Raw genomic sequence first — 12817 nt, 5'->3', positions numbered from 1 at the left:
GTGAGAACTAAGACTAAAAGAAATAAGAAATTCTCCAAGAAATATTTGACTCAATTAGGAAATGCAACATAAGGATTATAGAGAAGAGAAGGAGAATGTAGCAGAAAGCTTGTATTGAGTACCATATTCCAAGCACTGTGCTAGGTACTTTATATATATTATTTATATATATTAGTTTTCATCCTTACAGAAGTTACAAATGAAGATTCCTTTGAGGTAGCCAGACAGGTAATAAATGAGTTAGATGAGTTGGATGATGAGTTGCTTGAGCACTGGGTGAACAAACTAGAGGACACATTCCCTGTCTAAAAAGGAAACTACTTCTCAGCAACATTTATCACTGCAGCCCCAGAATGGCACAGTCTTCCCACTTTTTCAAGAAAAGCAAGAGATTGGGATTTTGTGTGCATGTATGTGTGTGAAATCTAATTTTGAAATGTTGATGGCAAATTCAAAATTTGTTCAAATAAAATAAAACACAATGTGAGACAAGTAAAACACATCTACATGACACATTTAGCTAGCAGGCCACTAGCTTATTAATTCAATTTTATAGCCACCCTGCAAAATAGGTATTACCATCTCCATTTCACAGAAGAGAAAAACAACCTAGGTGACACAGCAAGTAAACCCTGTAGTCAGGAATGATCCCAGATCTTCCCAAGAATGTTGAAAATCCCTAGTTTTTCCATTTGCACGCAACCTGTATCTAAACACTGGCTTCTTTCTTTTCTTTTCTTTTTTTCTTTACAAATCCTAGGTTGCCTAAAAACTAGCCTCAAACAGTATCAAACAAAAAAGAAACCAGACCAATGAGACTACAAAGGAATCTCCTTAAGAGGCAACTATGGGGAAAAAATTGTAAGTACTTATATTTTAATCTTTTGTTTTTAAATAAGAATTATTATTAGCAAACAATTTCTTTCAGCCCTGTAATTCTGAGTTTGGCAATTAATTTTACTTACCTTTCATTTTCTTTTCTATGTTTTGAAGCTATGTCATTTAATAATATACTTGCAAAGGCTTTTGCTTTGTTTGTTAGGCCTGTCTTCAAATCTTCACAATCCAAACGTACCATAGGGTAATGAACCCACTGAGGCAAAAGCATTATTTCTGAGGCAAGACTGAAAAATTTTTCTATAAACTTAAGAAGAGAGCATTTAAAACAAAAAATGTTTAGAATTTTCAAATTCATCAGTGATTTTATAGTACTGTATTACAGTGAAATTCTTAATTGTATAATATAAAAGCAAATTCATTTCCTTTTGCTAAGTGACTAAAATTTTCCCCTTTGTTGCATAAACATTTTTTTCACCTGCATTTTCACTAAGGGATTTGCCAATCTACCAATAAATATCCAATACAATGCCATTTACAGCATTAATATCTGGACATTCCAGAAGGTAAAATTTCCCTCAGTACCTATTAAAAAAAATCCCTGAAGTCAACTGATCTTTCTGTTTAGAAACAAACCTTTATCATGTGACAATTTGTGTAGCTGACTAATACTTGCTTGTGCCATAACTGATGCCTCGCTGAAGATTCTAATTCAAATTTCAGGAAAAGAAATATAAGGAACTTTGTTGTTTTGGTGAAAATAATCCAGAAGGAGAGAAACATTGTGCTCTGCCATTACCAGAGATCCAAGATATTGGAATTTATACAACTTCTTAATACCTAGACACTGGGATACTTTTTAAAAATTAAACTAAGTAGTATGGAATTAAACCTAACAAGTTATGTTGCATTTTGTGATAATGAAACATACCTACCAACTTTGGGCAACTTTGACTTGATTTCACAACCCATCTTTAATGTTGCCTCTCTACTTTCCTCCTCACCCCATCTCCACCCTCCATCAAAATGCCCCATTCTTTTTCTTCCTCCTTAAGGAGATGTTTCCTTCATTTCCCTCTCTCTCAAGGCTATCCTATTTTTCTAGTGTCTCTAGTATTTAGCAGATTTGGCTTAAAATTTTCAAGCCTTAAAGAGAGCTGAGGATATTAATTAATTAATTCAAAGACTACACTGAGTGCCTGCTTGGTTCATAGTTGGAATCATACCAAATAGAGAGTAAATAGCGCTGATGGCATTGGAGAAGGGAGATAGATGTTTTCTTATTCTCAAGTACCATCATCCAGTTTTTCTGGGATGTAATTAACAGATATGGCAAAGAAAATGGGCTGGATGGATCAAAGAAAATATGGCATATTGGAAACAACACAGATGTCCATTTAAGGTAGAAAGGATAGCATATTAATACAATGAAGTGCTATGCTGTAATCAACTATGACAATATGCAAAATATGGGTGAATTTCACAATGATGAATGAAATAAGAAAAAATAGAATATGCTATCTTTCATATAAACTTATCATGAGCAAAACTAAACCATATTATTTAAGAATACATACATAGGTGGTAAAACTATAGAGAAAAGCAAGAAATTCCAGGATAATAGTTACCAATAAACAAGGGAGAAGTTATGGTTGGGGAGAGGCACATGGATAGCTTCTGAAGAGTTAAAAGTTCTAATTCTTACTCTAAGTGGTTATTAGGTTATAATTACCTATAAATCTGCACATATATGCTTTACATGCTTTTCTTTTCTTTTTTTAAAATTTTATTTAATGTATATCAATTCTTAATTTTTTTCTTTTTGAGGAAGATTAGCCCTGAGCTAACTGCTGCCAATCCTCCTCTTTTTGCTGAGGAAGGGTGGCTCTGAGCTAACATCCATGCCCATCTTCCTCTACTTTATATGTGGGATGCCTACCACAGCATGGCATGCCAAGTAATGCCATGTCCGCACCCGGGATCCGAACCAGCGAACCCCGGGGCGCCGAAGCAGAACGCGCGCACTTAACTGCTACGCCGCTGGGCCGGCCCCATGCTTTTCTGTATTATGTTATATTTCACAATTATATTACTTTTTAATGGAATATTTTAAATATACCAAAGTAGGCAAAATGTACCCACTATACAGCTTCAACAATTATGAACTCATGGCAAATCTTTTTTTCTCTATACCTTTAACAAATCCCCTGTTCTGTTTTATTTCTACCCAAATCCCAAGTATCATATCATTTCATCTACGTATATGTTATAGTTCATAATTTTGTATTTCACCAAAATAGGCATCTCAACCAGAACTATAGTATGTCAAGAATTGACAAAGAAATCCAGGGATATATTACTAACCCTAAAAGTAAATTTTTAAATAGTTACATAAACCATCCAGAAATTATAAAATTCAAGAAAATTTCACAGCAAAATACTAGACCTAAGGACAGAGTCATTGTGAAACCAAACGAAACACAAGCTTAGCCTAGAGATCTAGGGCTCATTGATACTACAAGCTATGGCCACGATCACAAAAAATTTAGCTGTTAGCTCATAGAACATTTATTGTGTCTATTTTCTGCTCAGCATTGTATTGAGAAATATGGTAAAACACAAATGAACGAGAATATACAATCTCTGATTTTGTTAAAGTAATGCATTTAGCAATTCATAATATAGATTTATAAGCACATAAAAACCAAATAAGGGACCGGCTTGGTGATGTAGTGGTTAAGTTCGTGTGCTCCACTTTGGCGGCCCTGGATTCACAGGTTTGGATCCTGGGCATGAACCTAGCACCACTCATCAAGCCATGCTGTGGTGGCATCCCACATAAAATAGAGGAAGATTGGCACAGATGTTGGCTCAGGGCCAATCTTCTTCACAAGAAAAGAAAATCAAATAAGGTAAAAAGTATGCATATTAGAAAAAAAAATGTAATCATCTCAATAGATGCAGAAAAACCATTTAACAAAATCCAACACTCGTTCATAGTAATAACCCTTAACAAGGACTAGAAGATAACATCCTCAACTTGATAAGGAGAATGTAGGAAAAATTTACAACTAACATTATACTTAATGGTTTAAAAAACTAATGCTTCCCTCTAGGATCAAGAACAAGATAGAAATATCTAATCTACTCTGACTACTTCTACCCAAGATTGTACTGGGGGTACTAGGTAGGGAAATTAGGCAAGAGGAAAAAAAAAGAGGCATCCATATTGGAAAGGAACGATACAAGAAATTTTATATTTTCAAGTATATGGGGAAACCATTCTGGTTTGAACTTGACTTAGCCTGAATTTTATTTTAAACAGAGCAGCCTGACTTACAGCCTATCAAACACATATTGCACACCTGCTTTAATCGTTAGCCTAAAGCAAAAAAATGTACTCTTTGAAGATAAAAAAATTCATGCCTCCCTTCCTTTGACATCAGCAATCTTTAATGATAAAATTGAATGCCTCCTTTCCAACAGCATCAAGGCCATGTTGACTTGCTGTGTATGTGCTGATCTGTAACAAAATATCTCCCTGAACACTTGAAAGAATGTACCCCTGTCATGCTTGATATATATCTCTTTTGGAAATGATATATAACTGTGCTGAAAACCACATGAAAACTCTTCTTCAAAGGGCTTCCTTCCTTAGTGAAGGCTGGACTCCCAGGCTATAGTTCTCAGCTTGGCTCAAATAAAACTCTGCTATAGAATGATTATTAATTATTTGCATCAACAGGAAGCAGTAAGACAATCTCTATTTGCAAATGACATGATATTGGATATAGAAAATCCTAAGTAATATACACATAAAACTGTGAAATTAACAAACAAGTTCAGTAAGGATGCAAGACACAAAACCAATATACAGAAATCAACTGTATTTCTACACATTAGAAATGAACACTCCAAAAATGAAATTAAGAAAAAAATTCAATTTATAATAGCTTCAAAAAATAAAATACTTAGAAATTAAATTTAACCAAACAAGCGCAATACTTGCAGAACACAGAAATGTTGGGGAAAAATGGAAAAGCACTATATGGTGACTGAAATGATGCAGGCTAGCCTCCCTGTAACCTACTAGAAATATACTCTAAAAAAAAAAGCTCTATATATTCAAAGATGTGAAAAAATATGAAAATAATAAAGAGAAAATAAAACACAAAAATATTTGGGAAAATACAGTATCCGAAATGAAAATTTTACTTGAGTAACTGCAGCTTAACACCAGAGAAGAAATAAGTTCTTAAAACAATGCAAAAGAACTATCCAAAATGAAGCATAGAGAGAAAAAACCCGAAAACTCTGAACAGAGCTTCAGTAAACACTGGAATAATATCAAGCAGTCTAATACACATGTAATTGGAATTCCAGAACTGAGGGAGGAGAGGAACAAACAGAAAATACTGAATAAATAATGTCTGAATACTTTCCAAGTTTGATGAGAACTATAAACCCACAGACCCAAGAATCTCAACACTACTTCTTCTCAAGCAGAAGAAATACAAAACAAAGAACACTAAAGCATTTCACAATCCAAAAGCTGAAAAGCAACAACAAAAAAAGAAAATTTAAAAGCAGCCAGACAAAAAACATTACAGAAAGAAACCCGGAAGAAACTTCTAACAGGACAAAATGAGAAGCCCTCTGGACCTGCTCTCTAGTGAAACTGGTGAAAATTATTTTTAAAACAAGCATTTAAAGCCTCTGGAAATGGTCCTAAGAGTATAGAAAAATGAAGAAATATCTATTCAGGAAAATCTACGAAAATTTGGTAAGAAAAGTGAGAATCTGTGGGTTTAAACATAGACTACTCCCTTCCTCCCTGCTCTCAGCTCAGCAAGGTGGAAACTCCACTGCAGACTAGTGCGCTCAACAACACAGGGCTCTCTCTGCGCACAGCTTCCAGCTGGAGGACTTTACCTGTTGCTGAGGTTAGGTTCCCTTTTTTTCCTTTTTTTAATTGAAGTATAATTGACATACAGTATCCCATTAATTTCAGGTGTACATCACAGTGATTGGCTATTCATATACATTACAAAATGATCACCGTGATAAGTCTAGTTACCATCTGTCACCACACAAAGTTATTATAATATTATTGACCATATTTCCTATGCTGTACATTACATCCCCACGACTTATTTATTTTCTAACTAGAAGTTTGTACCTCTTAATCCCCTTCACCTATTTCTTCCATCCCCCACCCATCCTCTCTCTGGTAACCACCAGTTTGTTTCCTTATCTATGAGTCTGTTTCTGTTCATTTGTTTTGTTTTTTAGATGCCACATATAAGTGAAATCATAAGGTATTGGTCTGTCTTTGACTTATTTTACTTACCATAATACCCTCTAAGTCCATCCATGTTGTCACAAATGGCAAGATTTCATTATACACACACACACACAAACACACACACACACACACATTGTTTCCATAACTTGGCTATTGTAAATAATACTGCAATAAACACAGGGGTGCATATACCTCTTCGAATTAGTCTTTTCATTTTCTTCGGATAAATACCCAGAAATGAATCGTATGGTAGTTCTATTTTTAATTTTTTGAGGAATCTCCATACCATTTTCCATAGTGGTTGCACCAATTTACATTCCCACCAACAGTGTACAAGGATTCCTTTTTCTCCATATCCTCTCAACACTTGTTATTTTTTTGGTTTTTTGATAATAGCCATTCTGACGGGTATGAGGTGACATCTCATTGTGGTTCTGATTTGCATTTCCCTGCTGAGTATCTTTCCATGTGCCTGTTGGCCATCTGTATGTCCTTTTTGGAAAAATTTCTATTCAAATCCTCTGCCTATTTTTTAATTGGGCTGTTTGGGTTTTTTTGATATTAAGTTGTGTAAGTTCTTTATATATTTTGGATATTAACTCCTTATTGGATGTATGATTTGCAAATATCTTCTCCATTCAATAGGTTGCCTTTTCATTTTGCTTATGATTTCCTTTGCTGTGCAAAAGCTTTTTAGTTTGATGTAATTCTATTTGCTTATTTTTGCTTTTGTTGCCCTTGGCCAAGGAGACTCGTCCAAAGAAATATTGCTAAGACCAATGTCAAAGAACTGACTGCCTATGTTTTCTTCTAGAGCTTTTATGGTTGCAGATCTCACATTCAAGTCTTCAATCCATTCTGAATTTATTTTTACATGTGTTGTAAGATAGCAGTACAGTTTCATTCTTTTGCATGTGGCTGTCCAGTTTTCCCAACACTGTTTATTGAAGAAACTGTCTTTTCCCCATTGTATATTCTTGCTTCCTTTGTCATAGATTATTGACTACATATGCAAGGGTTCTTCCCAGGCTCTCTATTCTATTCCATTGATTTATGTGTTTGTTTTCATGCCAGTACCATACTGTTTAGATTACAATAGCTTTGTAGTATAGTTTGAAATCAGGAGCATGAAACTTCCAGATTTGTTTTCTTTCTCAAGATTTCTTGGGCTATTAGGGGTCTTTTGTAGTTCCACACAAATTTTAGGATTTTTTGTTCTAGTTCTGTGAAAAATGCCATTGGTATTTTGATGGGGATTGCACTGAATCTGTAGATTGCTTTAGGTAGTATGGACATTTTATCAATACTAATTATTCCTATTCATGAGCACAGTATATCATTCCATTTATTTGTGTGGTCTTCAATTTCTTTTATCAATCTCTTACAGTTTTCAGAGTACAGGTCTTTCACCTCCTTGGTTAAATTTATTCCTAGGTACCTTATTCTCTTTGATGGAATTGTAAATGAGATTGTTTTCTTAACTTCTCTTTCTGATAGCTCATTATTAGTGTGTAGAAACAAAACTGATTTCTGTATGTTAATTTTGGAACCTGAAAATTTACTGAATTCATTTATTAGTTCTAATAGTTTTGAGGGGCATTCTTTAGGGCTTTCTATATATAGTATCATATCATCTGCAAATAGTGACAGTTTTACTTCTTCCTTTCCAATTGAATGCCTTTTTTCTTCCCTAATTGCTGTGGCTAGAACCTCCAACACTTTGCTCACCAAAAGTGGCAAGAGTGGGCATCCTTTTCTCGTCCGTAATCTTAGTGGAAAAGCTTTCAGCTGTTCACTGTTGAGTATGATGTCAGGTGTGAGTTTGCTATATGTGGCCTTTATTATGTTGAGGTAAGTTTCTTTGATACCCCCTTTGTTGAGAGTTTTTTTAATCATAAATGAGTGTTGAATTTTGTCAAATGCCTTTTTCACATCTATGGAGATGATCATATGATTTTTGTCCTTCATTTTGTTAATGTGGCATATCACATTGATTGTTCTGCAGATGTTGAACCATCTTTGCATCCCTGGAATAAATCCCACTTGATCTATGCATCTCACATTGTGTATGATCCTTTTAATGTATTGTTAAATTTGGTTTGCTAATATTTTGTAGAGGATTTTTGCATCTATGTTCATCAGGGATATTGGCCTGTAATCTTCTTTTTTTGTAGTGTCTTTGTCTGCTTTTGACACCAGGGTAAAACTGGCCTCATAAAATCAGTTTGGAGGTGTTTCTTTCTCTTCAATTTTTTGGACTACTTTGAGAAGGATAGGTATCAAATTTTCTTTAAGTGTCTGGTAGAACTCACCCATAAAGCTGTCTAGGCCTGGACTTCTGATTTTGGGAGGTTTTTAATTACTGATTCAATTTCATTACTTGTAATCAGTCTATTCAGATTTTCTATTTCTTTATGATTCCATCATAGAAGGTTGTGTGTTTCTAGGAATTTATCCATTTCTTCTAGGTTTTCCAATTTGTTAGTATGTAATTGTTCATAGTAGTCTCTTATGATCCTTTGTACTTTTGTGGTGTCAGCTGCAACTTCCCTTTGATTTCTGATTTTATTTATTTGGCCCTATGTCTTTTTTTCTTAATGAGTCTGGCTAAAGATTTATCGATTTTGTTTATTTTTCAAAGAACAAGCTTTTAGTTTCACTGATCTTTTCTATTGTCTTTTTAGTCTCTGCTGCATTTATTTCTACTCTGATTTTGCCTGTGTGTGTGTGTGTGAGGAAGATTTGCCCTGAGCTAACATCCATTGCCTATCTTCCTTTTTTTCACTTGAGGAAGATTAGCCCTGAGCTAACGTCTGTGCCAGTCTTCCTCTACTTTGTATGTGGGATGCCTCCACAGCATGGCTGATGAGTAGAGTAGGTCCACGCTCAGGATCTGAACACTCGAACCCAGACTACCAAAGCAGAGTATGCGGAACATTAACCACTCAGCCACAAGGCTGGCCCTATTTCCATTCTGATTTTTATTATTATCTTCCTTCTACTTATTTTGGGCTTTGTTTGTTCTTCTTTTTCTAGTTCCTTTAGATGTAATGTTAGATTGTTTGAGGGTTTTTTTGTCTCTTGAAGTAGACTTGTTTTGCTGTAAACTTCCTTCTCAGTACCACTTTTTCTGTATCCCATAGATTTTGGTATGTTGTGTTTTCATTTGTCTCCAGATATTTTTTGATTTCTTCATTGACCCAGTAGTTATTCAGTAGCATTTTGTTTAATCTCCACATATTTGTGGCTTTTCCAGTTTTCTTCTTGTAGTTGATTTCTAGTTTCATACCATTGTTGTCAGAAAAGATAGTTGGTATTATTTCAGTATTCTTAAATTTATTAAGACTTGTTTTGTGGCCTAATATGTGCTCTATCCTGGAGAATGTTCCATGTGCACTTGAAAAGAATGTGTATTCTGTAGTTTTTGGACGGAATGTTCTGTATATATCTGTTAAGCCCATCTGGTTTAATGTGTCATTTAGGGCCACTGTTCCCTTATTGTTCTGTTTGGATGATCTATCTACTGATGTAAGTGGGGTATTAAAGTCCCTTACTATTATTGTGTTCCTGTCAATTTGTCCCTTTATTTCTCTTACTCATTGCTTTATATATCTAGGTGCTCCTATGTTTACTGCATTAATATTTACAAATGTTATATACTCTTCTTGGATTTAACTCTTTATCATTATATAATGCCCTTGTCTTTTGTTGCAGTCTTTATTTTAAGGTTTGTTTTGTCTAATATGAATATTACTACTCCAGCTTTCTTTTTGTTTCCATTTGCACAGATTCTCTCTTTCCATCTCTTCACTTTCAGGCTGTGTGTGTCTTTAGATCTGAAGTGAGTCTTTTGTAGGAAGCATATAGATGGGTCTTGGTTTTTTGTCCATGCAGCCACCCTATGTCTTTTGATTGTAGCATTTAGTCCATTTACATTTAAAGAAATTATTGATAGGTATATACTTATTGCTATTTTGTTAATTGTTTTCTGATTGTTGTTCTAGCTTTTCTCTCTTTTCTTCTTCTCTTGCTCTCTTCTCTTGTGGTTTGATGGTTTTCTTCAGTGTTACATTTGGGTTCCTTTCTCTTTATTTTCTGTGTATCTATTATAAGTTTGTGGTTTGTTGTTACCATGAGGTTCATATATATCAAGCTATATATATAAGTCTATTTTAAGCTGATAGTTGCTCAAGTCTGAACACATTCTAAAAGCACTACAATTTTATTACCCCACTCCATGTTTTATTTTTTTGCATCATATTTAATAACTGTTTATTTTTATGTATCCTTTAACTACTTGTTGTAGTTACAGTTGATTTTACTGGTTGTGTATTTTAACCTTCACACTAGCTCTTTAAGTGGCCAATCCATTGCCTTTACTATATATTTGCCTTTACCAGTGAGATTTTTTCATTTGTATATTTTCTTGTTTCTAGTTATGGCCTTTTCTTTTTTGCTTAAAGAAGACATTTTAACATTTCTTCTAAGGCCAGTTTAGTGGTAATGAACTCCTTTGTCTAGAAAATTCTTTATCACTCCAATTCTGAATGATAGCCTTGCCAGGTAGAATACTCTCAGTTGTACTTTTTTCCTTTCAGCACTTCAAATATATCCTGCCACTCCCTTCTGGCCTGCAAAGTTTCTGCTGAAAAAGCAGCTTATAGTCTTATGTACGTTCCCTTGTGTGTGACTAGTTGTTTTTTCTCTGGCAGCCTTTAAGATTCTCTCTTGACCTTTAACTTTTACCATTTTAATTACAATGCCTTGGTGTTGATCTGTTTGTCTTCATCTTGTCTGGGTCTCTCTGTGCTTCCTGGACCTGGATGTCTGTTTCCTTCCTCAAGTTAGGGAATTTTTCAGCCATTATTTCTTCAAATAAGTTTTCTGCCCCTTTCTCTCTCCTCCTTCTGGGAACCCTATAATGCAAATGTTAGTATGCTTTGTGTTGTCCCAGAGGTCCCTTAAACTATCCTCATTGTTTTAAATTCTTTCTTCTTTCTGCTGTCCTGATTGGGTGATTTCTACTATTCTGTCTTTCAGATCACTGATCTGTTCTTCTGTATCACCTAATCTGCTGTTGATTTCCTCTAGTGTATTTTTTATTTCAGTAATTATATTATTCAGCTATGATTGGTTCTTTCATATATTTTCTAACATTTTCTTGAAGTTCTCACTATGTTCCTCCATTCTTCTCCTGAGTTTGGTGAGCATCTTTACAATCATTATTTTAAACTCTTTATCAGGTAAACTACTTATCTCCATTTCACTTGTGTTTTTTCCCAGGGTTTAATCTTATTCTTTCATTTGAATGTATTCCTCTATCTCTTAAATTCTTTTTTGACTTTCTGTGTTTGTTTCTATGAATGAGGCAACTACCCCTTCTGGTCTTGAGGGAGTGGCCTATGTAGGAGCATCCTCTATGTGACTGTGTGTGCTGGGCAGCTTTGGAAAGCTGGCTAGAGCTGGAGGGGGCACAAACTGGGGGTGGGGGGGTTCAGGAGCACTCCATACCAGGGCTGCCCTAGTGGGACAGCTGGAACTGGTATGCATGCAGGTCAGGGGGTCCCAGAACATGCCAGGCTGGGTCCAGACTGGCAGAACAGCAGGAGCTGGAGGAGGCACAGGGGGGGGGGGGGGGTCCTAGGGTGTGCTGCACTGGGGCCACCTTGGGGGGATGGCTGGAGCTGGTATGGACCAGGGGCTCATAGTGCACTGGGGCTGCCTTGGCATGCTATCTAGAATGCCTAGACCATGCTCCTCCTTGCACTATCAAGGTAGAGGGAGAACACAAAAAGTGGCACTCCAACCCCAGAGAGAGTTCCGGCAGTTCCCTGCCTGTTTAGCAAACACTGTAGGGTTAGTAAATGGATCTCCTTCACATATAGTCTGGGTGCCTTTTAAACCACTGTTTTTTCACTGTGCCCCAGGGTGGGCAACACTGCACTCGGGCCCCTCAGTGAAGGGTGGAAGCAAACCTGTATTGGACTAAGGAGATGACTAAAGATGGTAAAGTAATAATTATAACAATGTATTTTTGGGTTTGTAATATTAATATATGTTATATATATATCAATAAATACCACCAAAAGTGGGAAAAGGGTATAGAGCTATATAAGAATGTTTCTATATCTCATTGGAATTAAGCTAGCAAAAATCTAAAAAACGTTTAAGTTAGATATCTACAATAAGCCCTAGAATAAACACTAAAAAAACTTTAAAACTGAAAAAAATCATTAATGAAATTTAAATTCTTCATTAGAAAATATTTGCTTAATGCAAAAGAAAGCAGTAAAGAAGGAATAGAAGAATAAAGAGGACATGAGGCATATAAAAAGCAAAAAGTAAAATGGCAGACATGAATCTAACTATATTAATAACATTAAATGTGAATAGATGAAAACTACCAAAAGACAGAGATTATCAGACAAGATTTTTGACAAACAAACAAACCAAGATCCACCTATATGCCAGCTATAGGAGACACACTTTAGATGCAAAGATACAAATAGATTGAAATAAAAGGCTGGAAAAAAATATATCATGAAAAACCAACAACAAGAAAGCTGGTGTGGCTATACTATTATAAAACAAAGTAGACTTTTTAGAAATAGACTTTTAAAACGTTACTAGAGATATAGAGGGATATTTCATAATGATAAAAAAGTCAATCCATCT

General features: G+C 35.2%; 1 protein-coding gene across 14 annotated transcripts in view; it reads right to left on the bottom strand.

Moving 5' to 3' along the window:
* The window catches only part of DNAH12 (dynein axonemal heavy chain 12), a 205102-nt gene that overhangs the window by 157984 nt on the left and 34301 nt on the right, over nucleotides 1-12817 (bottom strand). For 12 of the 14 annotated variants that reach the window (XR_006886240.1, XM_046646842.1, XM_046646833.1 and 9 more), the window contains exon 12: nucleotides 966-1144. The exons of 1 other annotated variant lie outside the window; for it this stretch is intronic. Coding sequence is in view for 11 of the 13 variants with exons in the window: in XM_046646842.1 (XP_046502798.1) it covers nucleotides 966-1144 (179 nt within the window). In the remaining 2 variants the exon portion in view is untranslated. Of the gene's footprint in view, nucleotides 1-965; nucleotides 1145-12817 lie in introns of those variants that run through there. One more of the 14 variants, XM_046646899.1, reaches the window with a different exon arrangement.

Source organism: Equus quagga, chromosome 1 (genome assembly GCF_021613505.1).
Source record: "Equus quagga isolate Etosha38 chromosome 1, UCLA_HA_Equagga_1.0, whole genome shotgun sequence".
NCBI lineage: Eukaryota > Metazoa > Chordata > Mammalia > Perissodactyla > Equidae > Equus > Equus quagga.
Note: the sequence above shows the minus strand (reverse complement) of the source record. Positions and strands in the feature narration are given on the sequence as shown.